The sequence below is a fragment of the Dreissena polymorpha genome, chromosome 10 (assembly GCF_020536995.1).
Source record: "Dreissena polymorpha isolate Duluth1 chromosome 10, UMN_Dpol_1.0, whole genome shotgun sequence".
NCBI classification, from domain to species: Eukaryota; Metazoa; Mollusca; class Bivalvia; order Myida; family Dreissenidae; genus Dreissena; species Dreissena polymorpha.
Window position 1 is genome coordinate 25520624 of NC_068364.1, and position 22860 is coordinate 25543483.

General features: G+C 33.9%; 1 protein-coding gene across 1 annotated transcript in view; it reads left to right on the forward strand.

Annotated features, from left to right (window-relative positions):
* LOC127847700 (fibropellin-1-like) overlaps positions 1–22860 on the forward strand; it is a 160040-nt gene that overhangs the window by 135032 nt on the left and 2148 nt on the right. Inside the window, exons 16-31 of the mRNA XM_052379778.1 lie at positions 2619–2872; positions 3232–3351; positions 3548–3658; positions 3956–4075; positions 4572–4691; positions 4886–4996; positions 5294–5413; positions 5634–5744; positions 6104–6223; positions 6418–6528; positions 6826–6945; positions 7165–7275; positions 7635–7754; positions 7949–8059; positions 8356–8475; positions 21137–21281. Coding sequence (XP_052235738.1) covers positions 2619–2872; positions 3232–3351; positions 3548–3658; positions 3956–4075; positions 4572–4691; positions 4886–4996; positions 5294–5413; positions 5634–5744; positions 6104–6223; positions 6418–6528; positions 6826–6945; positions 7165–7275; positions 7635–7754; positions 7949–8059; positions 8356–8475; positions 21137–21281 — 2025 coding nt within the window. The remainder of the gene's footprint in view (positions 1–2618; positions 2873–3231; positions 3352–3547; positions 3659–3955; positions 4076–4571; positions 4692–4885; positions 4997–5293; positions 5414–5633; positions 5745–6103; positions 6224–6417; positions 6529–6825; positions 6946–7164; positions 7276–7634; positions 7755–7948; positions 8060–8355; positions 8476–21136; positions 21282–22860) is intronic.

Consider the following 22860-nt stretch of genomic DNA (forward strand, 5'->3'; position numbering starts at 1 on the left):
GCATTTTCAGACTTTTTTGTTATAGATTGTACATTCTTGATTACGAGATCCATAAACAAAACAATGAAACACCATAAAAATCGAAAAGTTGTGATGCTATTTTTACACGGTTGTGGCTTCTATCAGAATGTACACATGAATTTCTTCTTGAACATTAATATCTTTTTGAAATATATGGAATGCATGAAAATATGTTCAATTGTGTAGATGTGCTTAAGTGTACACCATATAAATACATTTATATTTGCAAAATAATGTACCAACACTCATGACGAGACAAGCCTTGGTATATAACTATTTTATATATGAATCCTCCAGTATCCAATTAAGAATTTTGTATTAAAACAAAGTCCCAACATGTCATGATTGGTGTATATTTATCAGCGCTTGCACTACATATAAAGAGAAAATTTATAAATTGATGTCAGTCCTAAACACTTAATGAAAAAATTATTGTATGTAACCAGTACGATTGTAATTTCAAGCAGTACTATAAATCTTCGGACACAAATTATGTTAAATGCAAATCACTACAGTTCTAGCGTATTATAACTAAAAAACTTTTGCAATACCTCATATTATTGTCATTTGCGACGTAAAACAAAAAGAAACATTATTTTGCTAGATCAAACTTTATTAAATTATATTTTGAGAAACTTGCTATTTATAGAATGGAAACAATATTAAATACAAACCTCAATATACCGGAATAAAATAAAAGCAATACATAAATATGTAAAGACCTGTTTGATTTTCGCATTAAAAATTACAAAGTCCACCAATAATATTCAACCAACTTTTCTGTATAATAACATCAAAGCAAAGAGTTCTACCTAAGGACAAAATTAGTTCATTTTCCAAGTTTATTGCTGAATAAACTGACAGTATGCAACAGGAACAGAAACTGTAATACATAATACACGAATAATGCGAGTATATATTTTCTGGTGTTTTACTTTATCATCATATTTAGAATTTAATGTTTGCAATGTTTACGTTGTAAATGTAACGGACAAACGCACAAACCAATCCAATGGTTAATAAATAAATGAAGTATGTTCCCATTAAAATAGTTTGTTTCATAAGATTTGTATTAATACACAAATCTCATCTTTAAATATCATTATTAGATTGCAGTGCTTTTCACATAGTCAGCAAATAGGTTTATCTTTTATTTAGCTGTGACTCGCTTGATAGCCCGTTAATCCACCCGGAACAACTTTGAAATGTGTTCACTTGTTTCGAATCAATGTTTAATCACACGCCTCTATTTGCTGTCACTTTAACAATGGTTCAAACTCCCCATTTATTGTTTGGTAAACAGATGACACACCAATACTAGTTATTATACTGTTACTAATCAAACCTTTATTTCATGAGTAGAACAATCATGGGATGTCTGTCAAATGAGTGTGAAGTTAAAACAAGGAAGCTTAAAACAGTCAAGAACAATCGATTTCTTATAAATTCTTTCGATTTGACATCTCGGAATTCCATTGTTATAAGCTCGACTTTTCGAAGAACAATGAGAGCTATACTACTCGCCCCGGCATCGGCGTCGGCGTTGGTTAAAGTTTTTTATACAGTCAAATAACTTTTAACACTATAAAATATTATAAACTCAAACTTGGAATACTTATTTATGGCAGCATGCCAATTGTGTATGTCAAGGTGCATAACTCTGTCAGAATTATTTTTTGAGTTATGCTCCTGTTTTACTTATCCACGATGGACTTTACCCAAACCATCCCTCACGCCCCATCCCAGAATCCCCCCTCCAAAAATGTGTTTTTCCTTTTTTTACTTATTTTTGAAATATCCTCTAATTAATGACGAGACCTCACATTATTGCCCATCTCCAGCCCCCCCCCCCCCTCTCCCCCCACACACAAATAGATTTTGTAAACATGGTAAAAACACACACACATATTAGTTTGATTATTTTATTTTTGAAAAACTTTGCTTAAATTGCCATAACTTATTTATGATCAGATTTTGTTTCATACTTTGACAAAATAACACTGACCTGACATACCACAATCCACCCAAACCAACCCCGATGCCCCACCTTGACATATTGCTTTTATTTAAAGATCATCTAATAAATGACCACACCCCCACAGTATACGCCCCTCCCCTACCCCCTCCCCCTACCCCCACCCCACTCAAAAAGATTTTTTCTTTTCGAACATGGTAAAAACACAAATATTTATTCATTTTCTTTTTGAAGGACTGTCCCACCATCCCACCCAAGCTGTTGCGATTAAACTTGAAATAAAATCTTATTAGTTTGTTTTGTCTTCACAAAAGTTCAATAGATGGTGGAAAATGTACCTGAACTCAGAATCGTCTATAAAGTACAACTTATTTAAAACATAAGCGATCAATATGTTTCAATTATGGTCTTCTTTTCCACTTAGAATATGACTATATTTACTTGACCTTATTAAATATTAACAATGTTCCCATGATGGTTTACGTTATTCTGTCAAGCACTCGAAAAGTATAGCGTGCTGTCGTCTGACAGCTCTTGTTCTTGTTTTTAAAGGTCTTCCTTTAGTAGTAAATCTATAATCAAAAATAAAACAGTTGTAGATAAACATATATTGTCTGTTCAGTCATCTCAAAAACAATCCGCTCTACTGTGACTGCCAGCTGCGCCGGCTCGTTGAGACATCACAGGACCGGCAGTCCCAGCTCAAAGTAATCGACGCCGTGTGTAGTGAGCCCGCAAATCTGAAGGGGAGTGACATAAGGAACGTCACCCTAGGGAATCTCAACTGCAGAAATGGCGGCGTTTGTGTGGAAAACGGAACGGACTACACGTGTTCATGCAAGAATGGGTGGACAGGAAAGAACTGTGAACTCGTCGGTGAGATTATTGTACTCTCTCAAAAGTGTTACAAAATACACAATGAATCAATGTCGACCATGTTAAACATTTGGTAAAACTTTACAAAATATATTCATTTACAAATATTCAAGATTAATGGTCAAAACGATTGTTGGAAACAGAATACACTAAATACAAATTTCTGTAAAAAACAAAATTTCTAAAATTTAAAAATGAATTCGACTTCGACATTTGTGTCAGTAGATTGTCAACAACACAGTTCTTATTAATATGTTCTGCACAAACCAAAAACGAATTTAAGTAATTTCGATATTATTTCTCATATTCTTCTTTGTTCAATATTGACAGAAGATGTACAGATCTAACGTTTCTTTCAGTCTGTACCTGGTCCGGACATTGTAACGACCGTGGAACATGTGTTCCAACATCAACCAATACCGACTATACGTGTAGTAATTGCGCTTCAGGGTGGAAAGGAAAAAGTTGCCACCTCGTTGGTTAGAAATGAACGTTTTCAAAAAAACTTTCAATCTTATGTTGCTTTTTATTTTTATAACAGTTTAGTACACATGCGTGTATGATTGCGTAGTTTGACATACGTTATTAGTATTCTTAGTCACATTTATACTTTTACACGTAAGAAATGAACAAATAAATTAGACACTATCATAATGTATAGAATGTTCAATTTAGATTGTAGCACTAGATCGTATTGCACCAATGGCGGTGTTTGTGTGGAAAAAGAAACGGACTACACGTGTACATGCAAGAATGGGTGGACAGGAAAGAACTGTGAACTCGTCGGTAGGAATGTTGTTTTCTATCAACAGTACTGACAAATACATACACAATAAATATCGACCATATTTAATCTTTATCTATACTAAACATATATACAAATAATATATAGCTATTTTTACTAAGTTGTTTAAAACTAATATAAATGCAATAACACTTTTTAGCACATAACAAAAAGCTGACAATTTCATTGAATAATAATGGTCCCTTTGACCTGTACATATTTATCAGTACTTTCTATATTATTTGTTTCATATTTGATCAATATTGACAAAAGATGTTCAGATCTAACGTTTCTTTTAGTCTGTAGCTGGTCTGGACATTGTAACGACCGTGGAACGTGTGTCCCAACATCAACCAATACAGACTATACATGTAACAATTGCGCTTTAGGGTGGAAAGGAAAAAGTTGTCATCTCGTTGGTGAGGAATGACTGTTTTAGTAATGTATGTAGAGCCCCATTGAAAATATTATATTTAACTAGTCATTGCTGACACAATGATTTAAGCATTTTACTGATATAAAATATGCAATATTAACCGTAGTTCCAACTCGTCGGTGAGATTAGTGTACTCTTTCAAAAGTGTTCAAAAATACAAAATGAATCAATGTCGACCATATTAAATATTTGGTAAAAATTTACAAATTATATCCATTCACAAATATTGAAGAGTAATGGTCAACACGATGGTTGGAAACAGAATACACTAAATACAAATTTCTGTAAAAAAACAAAATATCTAAAAGTTAAAAATGAATACGACTTCGACATTTGTGTCAGTAGATTGTCAACAAAACAGTTCTTATTAATATGTTCTGCACAAACAAAAAAAGAACTTGAGTAATTTCGATATTATTTCTCATATTCTTCTATGTTCAATATTGACAGAATATGTACAGATCTAACGTTTCTTTCAGTCTGTACCTGGTCCGGACATTGTAACGACCGTGGAACATGTGTTCCAACATCAACCATTACCGATTATACATGTAGTAATTGCGCTTCAGGTTGGAAAGGAAAAAGTTGCCACCTCGTTGGTTAGAGATGAACGTTTTCAAAATCTTTCAATCTTATGTTGCTTTAGATTTTTATAACGGATTAGTACACATGCTTGTATGATTGCGTAGTTTGACTTACGTTATTAGTATTCTTAGTCACATTTATACTTTTACACATAAGAAATGAACAAATCAATTAGACAATATCATAATGTATAGAATGTTCAATTTAGATTGTAGCACTAGATCGAATTGCACCAATGGCGGTGTTTGTGTGGAAAACGAAACGGACTACACGTGTACATGCAAGAATGGGTGGACAGGAAAGAACTGTGAACTCGTCGGTAGGAATGTTGTTTTCTATCAACAGTACTGACAAATACAAACACAATAAATGTCGACCATATTTAATCTTTATCTATACTTAACATATACACACATAATTTATAGCTACTTTCACTAAGATGTTTAAAATTAATATAAATGCAATAACACTTTTTTACACATAACAAATAGCTTACAATTTAATTGAATATTAATGGTTCCTTTGACCTTCACATATTTATCAGTAATTTCTATATTATTTGTTTCATATTTGATCAATATTGACAAAAGATGTTCAGGTCTAACGTTTCTTTTAGTCTGTTCCTGGTCTGGACATTGTAACGACCGTGGAACGTGTGTCCCAACATCAACCAATACAGACTATACGTGTAACAATTGCGCTTTAGGGTTGAAAGGAAAAAGTTGCCATCTCGTTGGTGAGGAATTACTGTTTTATTAATGTATGTAGACCCTCATTAAAAATATTATATTTAACCAGTCATTGCTGACACAATGATTTAAGCATTTTACTGATATACAATATGCAATATTTCCGTAGTTTCATTACACAATAATTAGTCTTAGTATATTGAATTGTACAAAAATGTCAGCAAGTAAAGTAGGACAATGGAATTATATTTACAACGTTTAATTCAGACTGCAGCAGTGGATCGTATTGCACAAATGGCGGCGTTTGTGTGGAAAACGGAACGGACTACACGTGTACATGCAAGAATGGGTGGACAGGAAAGAACTGTGAACTCGTCGGTAAGATTATTGTACTGTTTCAAAAGTGTTACAAAATACAAGATGAATCAATGTCGACCATATTAAACATTTGGTAAAAATTTACAAAATATATCTATTCACAAATATTGAAGATTAATGGTCAAAACGATTGTTGGAAACAGAATACACTAAATACGAATTTCTGTAAAAAACAAAATATCTAAAAGTTAAAAATGAATATGACTTCGACATTTGTGTCAGTAGATTGTCAACAACACAGTTCTTATTTATATGTTCTGCACAAACAAAAAACGAATTTAAGTAATTTCGATATTATTTCTCATATTCTTCTTTGTTCAATATTGACAAAAGATGTACAGATCTAACGTTTCTTTTAGTCTGTACCTGGTCCGGACATTGTAACGACCGTGGAACATGTGTTCCAACATCAACCAATACCGACTATACGTGTAGTAATTGCGCTTCAAGGTGGAAAGGAAAAAGTTGCCACCTCGTTGGTTAGAAATGAACGTTTTCAAAAACTTTCAATCTTATGTTGCTTTAGATTTTTATAACAGAATAGTACACATGCTTGTATGATTGCGTAGTTTGACTTACGTTATAAGTATTCTTAGTCACATTTATAATTTTACACGTAAGAAATGAACAAATAAATTATACAATATCATACTGTATAGAATGTTCAATTTAGATTGTAGCACTAGATCGTATTGCACCAATGGCGGTGTTTGTGTGGAAAACGAAACGGACTACACGTGTACATGCATGAATGGGTGGACAGGAAAGAACTGTGAACTCGTCGGTAGGAATGTTGTTTTCTATCAACAGTACTGACAAATACACACACAATAAATGTCGACCATATTTAATCTTTATCTTAACTAAACATATACACAAATAATATATAGCTATTTTCACTAAGATGTTTAAAACTAATATAAATGCAATAACACTTTTTTACACATAACAAATACCTGACAATTTAATTGAATATGAATGGTTCCTTTGACCTTCACATATTTATCAGTAATTTCTATTATATTTGTTTCATATTTGATCAATTTTGACAAAAGATGTTCAGGTCTAACGTTTCTTTTAGTCTGTACCTGGTCTGGACATTGTATCGACCGTGGAACGTGTGTCCCAACATCAACCAATACAGACTATACATGTAACAATTGCGCTTTAGGGTGGAAAGGAAAAAGTTGCCATCTCGTTGGTGAGTATGACTGTTTTATAAATGTATGTAGAGCTTCATTAAAAATATTATATTTAACCAGTCATTGCTGACACAATGATTTAAGCATTATAGTGATATAAAATATGCAATATTTCCCTAGTTCCATTACAAAATAATTAGTCTTAGTATAATAAATTGTACAAAAATGTCAGCAAGTAAAGTAAGACAATGGAATTATGTTTACAATTTTTAATTCAGATTGCAGCAGTGGATCGTATTGCACAAATGGCGGCGTTTGTGTGGAAAACGGAACGGACTACACGTGTACATGCAAGAATGGGTGGACAGGAAAGAACTGTGAACTCGTCGGTAAGATTAGTGTACTCTTTCAAAAGTGTTAACAAATACAAGATGAATTTATGTCGACCATATTTAATATTTGGTAAAACTTTACTTAATATATCCATCTACAAATATTGAAGATTAATGGTCAAAACGATTGTTGGAAACAGAATACACTAAATACGAATTTCTGTAATAAACAAAATATCTAAAAGTTAAAAATGAATACGACTTCGACATTTGTGTCAGTAGATTGTCAACAAAACAGTTCTTATTAATATGTTCTGCACAAACCAAAAACAAATTTGAGTAATTTCGATATTATTTCTCATATTCTTCTTTGTTCAATATTGACCGAAGATAAACAGAGATAACGTTTCTTTCAGTCTGTACCTGGTCCGGACATTGTAACGACCGTGGAACATGTGTTTCGACATCAACCATTACCGACTATAAATGTAGTAATTGCGCTTCAGGGTGGAAAGGAAAAAGTTGCCACCTCGTTGGTTAGAGATGAACGTTTTCAAACACTTTCAATCTTATGTTTCTTTAGATTTTTATAACAGATTAGTACACATGCTTGTATGATTGCGTAGTTTGACTTACGTTATTAGTATTCTTAGTCACATTTACACTTTTACACGTAAGAAATGAACACATCAATAAGACAATATCATAATGCATAAAATGTTCAATTTAGATTGTAGCACTAGATCGAATTGCATCAATGGCGGTGTTTGTGTGGAAAACGAAACGGACTACACGTGCATTTGCAAGAATGGGTGGACAGGAAAGAACTGTGAACTCGTCGGTAGGAAGGTTGTTTTCTATCAACAGTACTGACAAATACAAACACAATAAATGTCGACCATATTTAATCTTTATCTAAACTAAACATATACACAAATAATATATAGCTACTTTCACTAAGATGTTTAAACTAATATAAATGCAATAACACTTTTGTACACATAACAAATAGGTGACAATTTAATTGAATATTAATGGTTCCTTTGCCCTTCACATATTTATCAGTAATTTCTATATGATTTGTTTCATATCTGATCAATATTGACAAAATATGTTCAGGTCTAACATTTCTTTTAGTCTGTACCTGGTCTAGACATTGTAACGACCGTGGAACGTGTGTCCCTACATCAACCAATACAGACTATACGTGTAACAATTGCGCTTTAGGGTGGAAAGGAAAAAGTTGCCATCTCGTTGGTGAGGAATGACTGTTTTATTAATGTATGTAGAGCTTCATTAAAAATATTATATTTAACCAGTCATTGCTGACACAATGATTTAAGCATTTTACTGATATAAAATATGCAATATTTCCGTAGTTCCATTACGCAATAATTAGTCTTAGTATAATGAATTGAACAAAAAAGGCAAGTAAAGTAGGACGATGGAATTATGTTAACAATGCTCTGAAAATTCTGTTCTTATAATATCTGATCAACATTCGAACATGATTCTGGTCCGATGAAGAACATGACCGCAAGGGGGCGGTTCAGTTTTCCATACATGGTTATAGTGAAACCTTGTGTACACTTAAGGAATCTTAGTTTTGTCTAATCGCATGAAACTGGCTCAGATCAATCGTTCAAATTATGTCTGGTCTGCGTTCAAACATGGTTTCTGAAAAGCATAACTGCATGAGGAATTGATTTTGTTTTCCTTTTTTTTTAATGCCAATAGCGCAAAATTTTTAAAACGATTAATTTATTTCAGTCTAGTTGTGTGGGGTCTCAGAGGAGCGCTTAAGTGCCTTAATGTTGTATAACACAGTTTATTATAACCAAATCTTGAAATCTTTAAGACCTTTAGATCTCAAAAGCCTTGATCTCAATTCAACTAACTGTGCTCAATCTTGAACAAAATACAAAAAAAATATGTTAAACGTTCTGTTTTTTCATTATAACATTAAAAATTCATTTAATGATCTAATCTATTGTTTTAACACAAAACAGAACACAGTCGAAACTGACCTAACGGCCACCTGAAATTTACGGTCACTTGTAAATAACGGTCAGTCTGGAATCCCCACGACAAAAAACAATCTTTATTTCACTTGAAAATAACGGCCACCTGTCCATAACGGCCAACGGCCGCTATATTCCACTCCGAAATAAACGTTTGAACTGAAATCAACGGTCACGCGTCAGTCGTATCGAGTCGCGAAAATTAAAAAACCAGCACATCATTTGTCCGTCTATTTTGCGGTTAAAGCGTCTGATAGCGGTAATTGCCTTTGCTATAATAATAGCGGCCCGCTGCGATAAACAAATAATAAGGTGTTGAGAAAGTTTGTTTTCAGGGGATAATTGTGGGGTACCTTCAAAATAAAATATGTCAGCGTATGTGACACGTTTAAAGTAATTATCGCTAATTAAATGACCGCTAATTAGTACTCAGCACTTCCACCATCCAGCACCGTCTGCTCGGTCAGCGAAACGCGTCAGTAGATCGATTACTTAAAGAACGTTGCTTTGTCTAAGAATAACCAGGTAATGCTTGACTCCATCATGAAATTGCAAGACGAACTCTTTGCGCATCTGGTCAAGTGTACTAGTATTCATAGAAGATTAGCGAGTTTTTTTAAGCGTGGAGTGAATATTTTGATTGTTGCGAGTGATAATGGTTGTGTGTGTTTTTTAAAAAAATGCGTGATAAGTTATCTTGTTTTGTGCGTAACGTGCTAGGTCTTTTGTTTTAAGTAATTAATGAATGTTTTTATTTTGAATGAGGTTGTTGAATAAAAATACTGTTGGTGTGATGTTTGCGAACGAACAAATTTTAATAATGTTTTGCGTCTTTTTGTTTGAATACGAACGGTATAGTAAGACCGCACTATCGGTTTATGACAGCGAATCCGCTTTTTAAACTTGTACGGACGTGACGTAAATAGCACGTGACAAGCTTTATTTACTGAATAAACGTTATGCATGAGTAAACAATTATACTAGCGTTGATAAAGTCATGGCTTTAGTTTAACAATATGACATTAAATCAATCTATAAGATATTATTCTGTGATATTCAATGTAAGTAAATTATGTTATTATGCTTAGTAAATGGCAATGAGCATTTGTTTTTCACTGTATGCAAACGACTGGGTGGGGTAACGACGTAGCCATACTACCAACTGACCAACCATCTTTAAATTGTGATCCGAATGCAACGGTCACCTGTGGACAACTGTCATTTTGGTCATTTCCCTTGACTGATTGTGAATTCAGGTTTGACTGTATAATCAATTTTTAAAATTGCAATCAGAAAAAAAATTGCTTTGCTTGATGTAATAATTTCTTTTAGGATATTGACAATCCAGCCAGTCAATAAAACTCCAATCGTGTCTTGATGTCCACAATAACCGATCTCAGAGTATATATGTATGCTGAGACAGCTTTCAGTTGACGCAATGTGTTAAATTGTATTGTGCTATGTTGCAAGCATTCACTGAAGGCACGTTTGGCAACAACTGTGAGCAGACGTGTGGTTACTGCAATGTGGGTCAATGGCCAGTGTCAGTAGGGTTGCAAGCCTGGATATAGTAGGCTTCTCTGCATGATGTGAACATTTTTCAGAAGTAGAAATTAGCAACGATTTGGATAAACGGGGCTTAATTCATTTGCGGAACGTGTCATCCCAGATAAGCTAGTGCAGTCCGAACTATCAACATCGGGGCTTAAGTGTAGTACACTTTTAATTGGAATAGTATTGTTTAAGAGATATGAGTTTTAAACTCTTTGAATGCGTGTATTACAAATATTTTGCATATATTTTCATAAAAAAACAAGACGTGACACCGGACAACGACCTATACATAAGTCAAACATGAGCCAATTTTGTAACAGAGGGATAGCTTTAGACCTATTAAAATACAATTATTCGACCGGTATTTATTTGCATCAGTTATTTTACACAAAAAGTGTAGATGGAGTGAACGTTTGTTGCACGAGCATTTTATGTTTCGTGTGATTTACGTATTCATTATTTATTGTCAATTAGTGTTTTTTTGCAGTAGTGAGTTGTACGTAGTTGCTAAAGTAAAGCGATAAATGTAATAACGTGAACTATGAAATGTCCCTTCTGGGTCTGAACAATTTGATAATGTCATAGGAATAATGAAACTGCATAAACACAATCAGGAGAGCGTTGTAAACAACTCGATACTTGACTGCAAAACCAGAAGACAAAATATAATAAACAACGTGGCCATTTTTTTATTATTAGAATTTCACAATTATAAGTTGTGCTTTATTCAACGCAAATAATCGGTTGCATGTATTATATTAAGTATACAGGTCTAACTTAACGAAAATGAATTCATACATTAAATTAAGAGTAGATTAAGATTAAGAATTAAGTGGGTTAATAATTGACAATGAAAACGTTTTGTGTAATAAAACAATAAACGGTTAAACATCTTAGTAAGTTAATAATTCTTCTAAAAATGAAAATAAACATCTATGCTGAGCATCAATCAAGATGAAGCGCAATTGACTTTTCGCATACAGTCCTTAGATTGTTTTCCTCGGTTATACATTGCCAAGTATAGCTGATGTAAGTGGCACAGCATAACTGAAATACGGAAGCGGGAATGTTGCGATGCTCTTAAGACGGTGTCAAACACACTCACATTTAGGTGAATTTGAACGCTGTCTCGACTATGTGTGAAATGAAATCTATAGGGATTCAATCGTCTTTGCTCTTCGAATAAAAACACTTTTTGTAAATTCTACTGCGACATTAAAAAAAAAAGAACAATCAAATACAGGAGTATCCTTCGTATTTAAAAGAGCAGACGAATTATTGAGCGGCATAAACATTGAAACTAACAACAAGATGAAACCTCACTGGTCAGATGTTTGTTATTTGGTGTTTAATATCGTGTGGGTGTCTTTTATAAAGTGTATTAAATTATGTATCAGAGTTAAACGCAGAAAAGTGGACGGATGCTTAATAATTACCGTTCTATGACACTATTAAGTTTCACCCCAAGCTCTTAACTACAATTCAAAAAACATGCATAGAAAAGTTCTGTACGGAAATTAACAGTATTTCGGATGCGCAATTTCGATTTCGTTCAGGGCACCTTATTTGTATTGTTCACTCTTTTATTCAGAAATAAATCAAGAAAACAATGTTTCCACGACACATACGTGGACATGATGAAATATTTAAATTATCGTTATATAGTTGAACTTTTCGAAGTGTGGAGTATACCAAGCCAAAGGAATTAGAAAGAGATCACAATGATAACATTTCCTTAAGAAGAACGTATTAAGTTATTTGTTTTCCGGAAAGAATGTGTTCATATCATGAGGTCAATATTGAATGCTGTTCACAATATGAAAACGATACGCTCAATTGTTCTGTTCCGCGTTTGATTGTTTGCTTGCTTGAGTGTGTGTTTGTTTTTAACTAAATAATCATCATAATCAGAGAGCGTGCTGTAAGCGTGCGCTCCTTGGAAAGTCCAAACCGCATAAAACTGTATACGTATAAGCTTCAATTCATTGAAGCACTTCCTTAAATACGTAGATGTTGAAATAAAATTGTGATTATGTTTCAACATTTATTATACGAGGTTTGCTGTGTATTATTTTTGCAGAATGATTAATATGGCCTTTGTTCGACGACCAATGTCCTCCATTTATTTTTAAACAAATGTAACAACATCATTATTTAGTAAAAATACGATTATTGTTGTAACCAGTTCCAGTTTCTATGTTATTTAGTATGTGAACTTATTACTGTATGATCAATTCTGTTTCACGTCGCATTTTGTGCTGTATTGTGCTGTTTTGTACTGTTTGGGCAATCGGTCACTTGCCTTAAATAAAGGACCAACTTATTGTTTGTAATGAAAATTCAATACTGCTCCAGCAACTGGAGTTTCACTTCTTTATATTGATATGTTTATTACTCCCTGATTAAGACTAACGATACAAAATGAACAATTCGTTATATATTCAATTTATATACTGTTCTGAACTATATTTTGGTAATCTTATGTGACACCACAGGGCAAAGATGTTTGTTATTTGACAAGTAACGTTCGCTTAGGTTGTTCAAATCATGCCACTGGCGTCCAAAATTTCCACGCTTAAGGCATAACTTATTAATTAGGACTTTTATAATAACTATCGACGCCCTTCAAATCTCTTCTCTGAAACTGTAAGGGTCAGGAGTTTTATATAAGGTGTGAAATATTTGATAGTTCATTTCTTTTAAGGTTGTTAAAAGCATGCGCCTGTGGGCAAAACTGATGAATGTTAATGCATTTACCGAGAATGTCCGGCTGACAATAGTCACATCGTTTTAAATTGTGTACATGACGATCTTGACATTTGGTTCGTCATCATATCGACCTTACGTCCGGTCTTTCAGTTTGAAGCCAACCACTCCTTGGAAAATTTCCTCGAAAGCATCATTCAACTTCTGTAAATTGCCTCGACTATGAAGAGAATCTATAGTGATTTGTCCACTCTTTGCTGTTTAATAAAAATACATTTCATTTCAAGTCTCGCATTTGAACATTTTGACGTTTAATTAACACTGCAAAAGGGTGGCCCTTTTTCATATTTTCACGAAGAAACTTATTTGCATATATGATTGTGTAAATGCATGTATTTTTTTCTTCAGAACTTTATCGAAATATAAATAAACTCCGAGAATGCCTTTATTTAGCATCGTTTATGCGGAAAGATTGTTCAATGGCATAGACGGGGCCGTGTGTATACATTGACATTTCCGCATAGACAAACACGTCACATCTTTGCAATAACACGCCAATGCGATTTCACATTCATGTCAGTGGGCTTTTCTGTAGGACTATTAGTTAATGACTACATGTTTTACCATGCTTTAATGTATAACTCTTAGCTAAATACGTTTCCTTACATCCCTGTAAAATAAGCGTATTTATCGACTACATATTTAGTTTCCAATCGCAAGACGTTGTGTTAATTAAATGTCGTGCATAACATACAAATACATCACAACAATACATATTGTAAATGATTTATTAAAATATTTGGGTAACACAAGACTTTTGAAAAGGCTCGTATGTCAATACCGTTCAGGAATCATTTAATTAATTAATATATACACAATTTTAACTTGTGTAACACCTATGTATATCTCAATTGTTTTTCTTGAATCGGTATTAAATCAATGTGGATGTCATTAAGCCTCTAAGTTTCAGGCTTATTGAAACGCTCTTGTGTCCGTTTCCTGATTCGCTAATGTACGATAATGTACGTGGTATGGTATTGGCACATTTTGTGCTGAAATTTACGAAACTTACTTATCCTTTAAATTACAGAATATTTGAAATTATTCAAGAAGCTCAGAAAGACGATCAGTTACAATTCTAAATACTTTACTTTTCAAATGCACTTTCACAAAAGGTTACCGCCATAGACCTCATCATCGCTTGCTGTCAACCTTCCAATATTTGTTATGACACTACAATCCTTTGCAGTTGTCACTACCTACACCAAGAGAAAATAAATGCTTAAAACTGATATGAACTGGGGTTTAATCATGTATTAAATATTGAGCAACATTCTAAAATACAAAATAGTGAATGTTTATAAGAATGTGTATTATGCTGTTTCATGAGTTTCATATGCATTTAGTGAAATGTGTTTACTTAGTTTTGTCTTTAAAAAGTTGTATCTGTATAAAAATTCCAATAGTTACTGCGTTTGGATAAACAAAATGTTACGTAGAATATGTCTATGAATCTTACCATTCACTGATCCAACAGAATATTTATCAAAACCATATGTGTTACTTGCAACTTTGGCCATTTCACATGACTTACTTATTTCTTGTCAAGTGGACTGAATACAATATTTTCCGAGGCGCATTGCTACTTTGGTTATCGACGAAATATTAATTTATGATTTGTACTGCCTTTGGAAAATAAACGACCGCTTATCTAGCAATTGAATAGTAGTATCTATGCTATAGTTAAATTATTGGCAACAACCGTTAAGTGAAAACAGTTCTAGGCCATATTGCGAAAATCCGCTTTGGAATCATTTTTAACTATATTTTGTCGAAGTTTTCGATTTGTGAACGGAATAACGGTCACCTATGGGTTGGTGGATAAAAAAAATACCTAATTTCGGTCATTAGACTCAGGCTAGTTCCAAATCTTAAAACGACAACGTCTACTACATTTTACCGAAATAAGTAATATATAAATTTATAATCGTAACGTTTGTATTAAAGTACTGAAAATTGAGTTATGTTAATTGTAAAATTAACACTGTTCTTTAAAGTAAATAAAAGCTATATATTTAGATATTTCAATGCCAAATTCTATTTATTTAATAATTTTAACGAGTAGTGTACCATAACACATACATTAACGTAGACAAAGTCCAATTCTGATTTCTTTACGTTTTATTTCTGCTTATTAACACAACACAACGTTTTCAAAATGTTTGTCAAATACAAGATACATGCGAAGCCCGCAACGGGCCCAGCCCGCGACAGCAAGCAATAATACACCTATGTTCGGGTACTTACGTAAGACTGTTTATTAATATAGATATAAACAACGAAAGCTTTGATAATTGTTACGTGTTCAATTCTGATTGGCTGTGTAAAGTCACGTGTCTGTGACGAATGCAACGGACACATAGCGAATAAATACGGACTTGACCGAATGTTGACACTTTAGATAAACAAATATTCGTGCCCGGTAATAATTGATGTTTGCTAACCCGAGGCTATTCATATGTTGACCCAGGTGGCCGCCTATCCAAGACCGCATGAAATCTGCTACAAAGTTCGGCTAACATATTATTCCAATAATGGCCCAAATGTGCGTTTTGTGTGCGTTATGTCACAGTAGTGTCATTGAAATCTGTCCGTTACAAAATATTAATATTCTGTATTATTAGACCTCACTTGTATTCACAATGCTTTACTCCCATAGACCATCGTGACATAGAAATACTCTCAGACCCAGCGGGAAAAAAATTACTGTCTAAAAAATATTGTCGCCCGCTCAAAAAATACTGTCGCCCGCTACCTTAGCAATCAAGATCGGAATGGAAAAACATATGCTGTCCCATTCGCGCATGCGCAGTACGCAGTTTTTCATTTCCGTTGTAAACAGACGACCAAATCCGCCAATCATTGCTTAAATTAAGAACAATTATTGAATATTAAAATTGTTCATGTTTCATATAAATTTTTCTTGTTTGAATAGTTTTTCGGTATAATGAAATAAATATTACATGTCTGACAACTTTGTCAACTTTCGGAAAAATACTGTCAACCTCGGCTTCGCCTCGTTTGACAGTATTTCCTCAAGTTGACAAATTTACTGTCACCCTGTCAGACATGCAATATTTATATATTGTCGACTTTTGTAGATTACACTATCGTTGTTTATAAACTTGGTATCGAATTGTACAAAACGCGTAAAGATAACAAATTCGTATAGATATTATTATAATAAGTGTTGTATGTGCGTGTCCGTGCAAATTCGTAAATATTTGGGTGGAATAAAAATTGATTCACATTTTCAAAGCGATGTGCTTTGGTCGATCGTTGTGTAGAAATACCCGTATGCAACAAAACGTCATAACGTATAGACAATTTTAACACATTTCGGTAATCTCATAATTAATTTAAATAATCGGCTATTATTGCCCAAGAAGAAGAATAATCACAATCAAAATAGCCGGTCGATTACTATTTGACGCGATTAAATAATCGGTCGATGCATTATTCATTGAACCCTCTGGTATGTTCAATACAATTGTACATAAAGCGGGTTTCCTCTTACGACGTTTGTTTACATTTTTTCCAAAGTTGAAGGCCAATTACATGTATTGGATTTTAGTCGTGTTGCTATGTTGCTACTTATATGCTTTTGCAGCGTCCGCAATCAATTTTTGTTTTCACTCAATAAACCAATCCAGCTCCGTCAATAGCAGGGGGTGGATTGTACGCAAGTAACTGGCGTGGCGTAAGTGAGAAAAATAGTAACTGGTGTTCAAAATGGCGGTAAATGGGTGAATTGTGAATGTTTTCGTCGGAATTTTTGAAAGGTTTGTACATTTACCATATTTATTCGACATTGTCCTTACGCGCAAGATGATCTACTGATATTCATTTAACCTCGGTATAAATCCTGTAGATGCATTATTAATATTAAACAAGTTATTGAAGACTTTATACGCAAATGCTTCATTGTTAACGATTAACACGGTTAATTTTATGTGCATTTTGAAACCATATATAAGGATTTCTCAGCAGTTTTCATGGAAAGGTGGACTCAATAACCATTATAGTTTACCTTGTATAAGCACCAGGATGCTTCCAAAAGGCAAGCGCAATATATGCATCAAAATTTGAAAATTAAACCCCATTTCAATAACTGGTGAGCACCGTACTCCCACTTTCAGTAACTGGTGTTTATTCAATAGTCAGAGTACACAGAAAAAAGAAAACATAATAATATTTATTTTATGTGTTATTACAGATGGAATCGTCCAACGGAGATCAAATTCAATGGGAAGTGTGCGGTGTTGCATTATCATGTGCATACTCTTTAAAGCGGCGCATGCAGATTCATAGTGATTCCACATACGAGTGCGATTTTCCAGAGTGCGGAAAAACATTCAAGTGTAAAAAAAATCTCTGCAGCGTCACACCCGTTCCCACACCGATGGTCCAAAGGTCTGTAGTCAGTGTGGGAAGGAGTTCACAACGACGTATTGGCTTAACAAGCATGAACATGAGATTCACCGAGGCAAAGCATCGAAGTATTCATGGACAGTGTGTGCGATGCATTGTCAGTCAGGATACGCACTTCAACAACATTTGAGTTGACATTCGGATGAAAAAAATACACCCGTGAAGTATGTTCGAAGTCATACAAAACCCCATCAATTCTTCGAATACACAATTGCAGCCCTTCGGACGATGGAAAAGGAAAGCATGCCTGTGCAACATGCACCAAAACATTTAAGACAATGAGGCTGTTGAAACAGCTCATGAATAAGCACGATGCTCCCAAATTTTCTTGCCACGTCTCTGGAAAAATGTTCAAATGGAAGCATTGCATGAACAATCATATTAAGCAATGTTGTGTAGAAATTAATCATGAGTAATTCTAACACCCTTTCTCGTAAAACTACAACGTTTGCCACTGTTTCCCTGTTTATTATTTCATTGTTTGAATTGCTTGTTTTTAAGTTGAGTGCCATTTTTTGCTTAATTAACAAAATTCCTATTCAAACCACAAATCACAATATTTCCTTTTATTTGAGCTTTATCGTCGTTTTAATGTAAGTAATCAGGAAATCAACACTGACAGTCTTTTTGAAGTAATTTCCTCGAATGTTTTGAAACTTATATGCTTGCATCCGTTCTTTTATAAATAGGATAGGAAAAATAGATTTTAATAATTAAGTTATCACAGTTGATTTTTTAAAAGTTTTTTGTTTACAAGCTGTATGTTCTATATTACGAGAAGACATTCTGGAACTGAGTGTTTGTTTTTGTATACACTTAGTTGTTTTTGTTCTTATTTCCCAATATGTACATTCCAATAATATGCGATTTTGTAAATTTTTCACAACGACACAGATAATCAAAAAATATGTATACATTGTGTTCGGAATTCGGCATTTTCATTGTTAATATATTTACAAATATTTTGTGGTGGAATTCATGGAAAGATTTTATATAGTATGGGTTTTGGTGCTAGTTAAGTTTCGTACAAGTGACATAAACCATACATTAATAGCGTCATATACTTTTCTAGTCGTATAAAGTTGGCATGGAGTCTGAGTGTGTTCACATTTTATTGTGATAAATATCCCCACCCCCTCCGAACCGCTGTGATTTTCATTACAAATAGTAATGTGATTTTATGTTTCATTATTATTACATTCGTAAATAGTAACACAGTGTGTGTTAATACCGTGAGTCGTGTTCTGAGAAAACTGGGCATAATGCATGTGCGTAAAGTGTCCCAGATTAGCCTGTGCAGTCCGCACTGCTAATCAGGAACGACACTTTCCGCCTAAATTGAATTTTTCCTAAGAAGAGACTTTATTTAAAAGAAAAATGTCATAAAAGCGGAAAGTGTCGTCCCTGATCAGCTTGTAGGCTAATCTGTGACGACACATTTTACGCACAAGTATTATGTCGAGTTTTCTCAGAACGCGGCTTTCGTGTTTCTAGTCAATTTACATTTATTTGAATTTATTTTGAATCATTATTTAAATGTTAATAAACGTAACAATGAATAAAGTACATTCTAGTATGTCTTATTTGTATGGAACAGATCATGCGTATTATATGATACAGATTCGAGCATTCATGTAAAACGCAAACGTGAACAGTTTTACCAGCAATGCAATTTATTCAGGAAAAAACGTTAATATTTATAGTTCGCTGTACTTGTCCCGCGGATTTAAGCTACAAAACGGGTAAAACAACTTTTACCGTGTCACACAAATATTAGTTACTATTAATCTCATTCTGATCAAAATTCCGCGAACACTTTAAATAAGAAAACACGGCCTCGTTGAATCTTGTTATTTGTCTATTATGCACATAATAATGAACGCCTTTCGGAATTTCACCGAGGTTGCTTATCGTTCTCTTCTTTCCTTTGTGCGGAGCCCTTATGTCAAACTCATGGTTTCTGAAACAGAAAGCTAAATTGTGAGGAATGGGATTGTAACTGCACAAAGGTCCGTATTAACAAATGTTGAAAGGCTAAAATATAGACTCAGACTGAGATTTTCAATCAATTAATTAGCGATTTTAAATCATGATTTAATAATGAATGAAAAGTGGTCTTTGTGTAAATATCTTTATAGTAAATGTGATTTTTGTATGACACGAATTGTATATAAAATGATAGTTCGATTCTTTTTTTAAGTCTGAGTCTATAATTCAGACGAAAACCTTCATGAATTTAAGCCTTGTTTTTATGTACATATGTGCTTTTTTAAGAAACACCAGTTACTGAAAGTGGGGATACTGTGCTCACCAGTTATTGAAATGGGGTTTAATTTTCGAATTTTGATGCATATATTGCGATTGCCTGTTGGAAGCATCCTGGTGCTCATAAAATATAAACTATAATGGTTTTTGAGTCCACCTTTCCATAAAAACTGCTGAGAAACCCTTATATATGGCATACAAATGCACATACAATGAACCGTGTCAATCGTAAACAATGAGAATCTTGTGCATAAAGTCTTCAATAACTTTTGTAATATTGATAATTCATCAATAGGATTTATACCGAGGTTAAATGGATATCAGAAGATCATCCTGCGCCTAAGTATAATGTCGAATAAGTATCGTAAATGTACAAACCTTTTAAAAACTCCGACGAAAACATTCACAATTCACCCATTAACCGCCATTTTGAACACCAGTTACTATTTTTCTCACTTACGCCACGCCAGTTACTTGCGTACGATCCACCCCCTGAATAGGTTTCAAATCAGTATGCTTACATATATGTATTATCCCCCACGATCTTATAATGAAACCATTTATTGTGACCAACATTTTGTAAATGAAGAAACCAACAACCATGCAGCGTTGTGAGTGCTTTATAAAACAGACGGTATGGTATCAAGCAGTCGATTATGGGCACGGTTTCTGATACTTCAACTTCCTCACAAACTCATTTGTCCCTTTGTCAGCTTGTTATGAATTTCATTATCTTTAGTTTTTGCAAAATTAGAAACATAGATTATGTACCATAGACAGGTACTATTCAAGCCTGAGAGAAATTATTTTACCTTTATGAACTGTTGAAAGGCGCCTTTTTGATTGTGTATGTTTTGCTTTTTGTTCCTATAACAATGCAGAGGCGTCAACATCCCAAGCGCCGGAATACCAATCAACTGCCTCGTCTACTACGGAATCGTTGACATCTATGTACATCGGCGTCGGGGTTGGCTTCTTTGTGTTGGTTGTCATCAATGTAGCAGTTATTGTCATCGTAACAAAGAAGTAAGCTTGAAAATTACTTTTCAATATAACACATATGTTCAATGTGTAATAATAGATTAATATAGGCAATATATTGAAGGAAACATAGATTTACTGTATATGATTGCACTTAATACATCCGATGCAATTCAATTATAATCCATAATGTGATGTACGACACAACATGCATGATTATTCGAGAAGGCGTTTATTACACAGGCATTAAACATTCGAATTGTGTATGTTCTTAAAAATAAGAGTGTCTGATTGCATTTGCTTATCTTGAAGTAGGTATGGTTTGAAAGTTGTCAACTTGTATTTCCATAACTGCTGATTCATCTTCGCGTACTTATCGGATCCAATAAACTTCTTAAGATCCTTCAAAAGGTGCAGTTTTTGTCTCTCCTACATATGTGAATCACTTGCCCCGGTAACTATGTATATTTTACTATTCATTGGTATATCTGAAGTAAACTTTGTTTCTCATATCGTTTCCAGCTGAATCATTGAAATTCCATGCTTCTCTCATGTATGAACAGATTGCATAAATGTGCGTTCTTCACAACCAGCTCCTGTTAGGTCCCTAGGACACTTGCCTGCTGTGTTTCTTAATTTCACTTATACTTCAGTTACTTGCAGCCTCTTCTGAGTACTACTAGTAATCGACGGTGTGGGAACATAATATCATGTGATCACAGGTGTCAATTGTCGGCTGTTGTTTCATGAACATGTAGCCGAGTTTGGTGGGATTACTTGTGAGAATCATTCTCCAGCTGCCATAATACGATTCCTAGTAAAGGTTTATGTGCAATTCTATTCACACGACGTACATGTCAGATCTGAGGCTTTCGATTCGTATGGACGTCACTGTATCAATGACTTTTACTTATTCGTTAAAGTAGCGTGGCTCGAGCTCTATCCGTAAATTTGTATTATGTCCATATCATGCGTCCATATAAACAAAACAAAATTGTCGACTAAACCTTACGTTGGCAAGATGTTGTTTTTGACAGCCTAAACTACTGTTTCAACAAGATCTCGTGTAGTTAGACGCGTACAATATACCATACAACCCATAACCGCCCCTGCAGTCTTTGTTAAGTGACAATCGCCGAAAGACAAGGTTGTGTATCTAAAACGGCGTCGATCATAATGACGACTTAAACAGTTGGTATATCCAAGTCAACTGTGCCACTAAATAACTATAGGCATATAATTTCTAATATGTCGGATAAAAAGCCCTCATTCCCAAAACAGCATTGTTTAATCGGTAATAAGGTTCATGTATCTATTTAGTCGCGTCTATGATATTTGAGGGAAGTCACATCACGTGATAAGGCAATTAATCTTCTATCTTGCCGCAATATATCCGCTATCTTCTTTTTTCTTAGAGGCATCAATCGTATCTGATGCCTTTGGTTGCCTTAAAAGTTACACTAGGTTTGAACGCTGCTCGTTATATATTTGGATATTCATTGTCATTTTGAATGTCCATTTAAACCTAATTTAAATAGCATATCGTCTGCTTCTTTCACTTTGTTGTGCATATGTTTTGTTTTGTTATCAGGCATTTCAAATATAAGTATTTATTTTATCAATT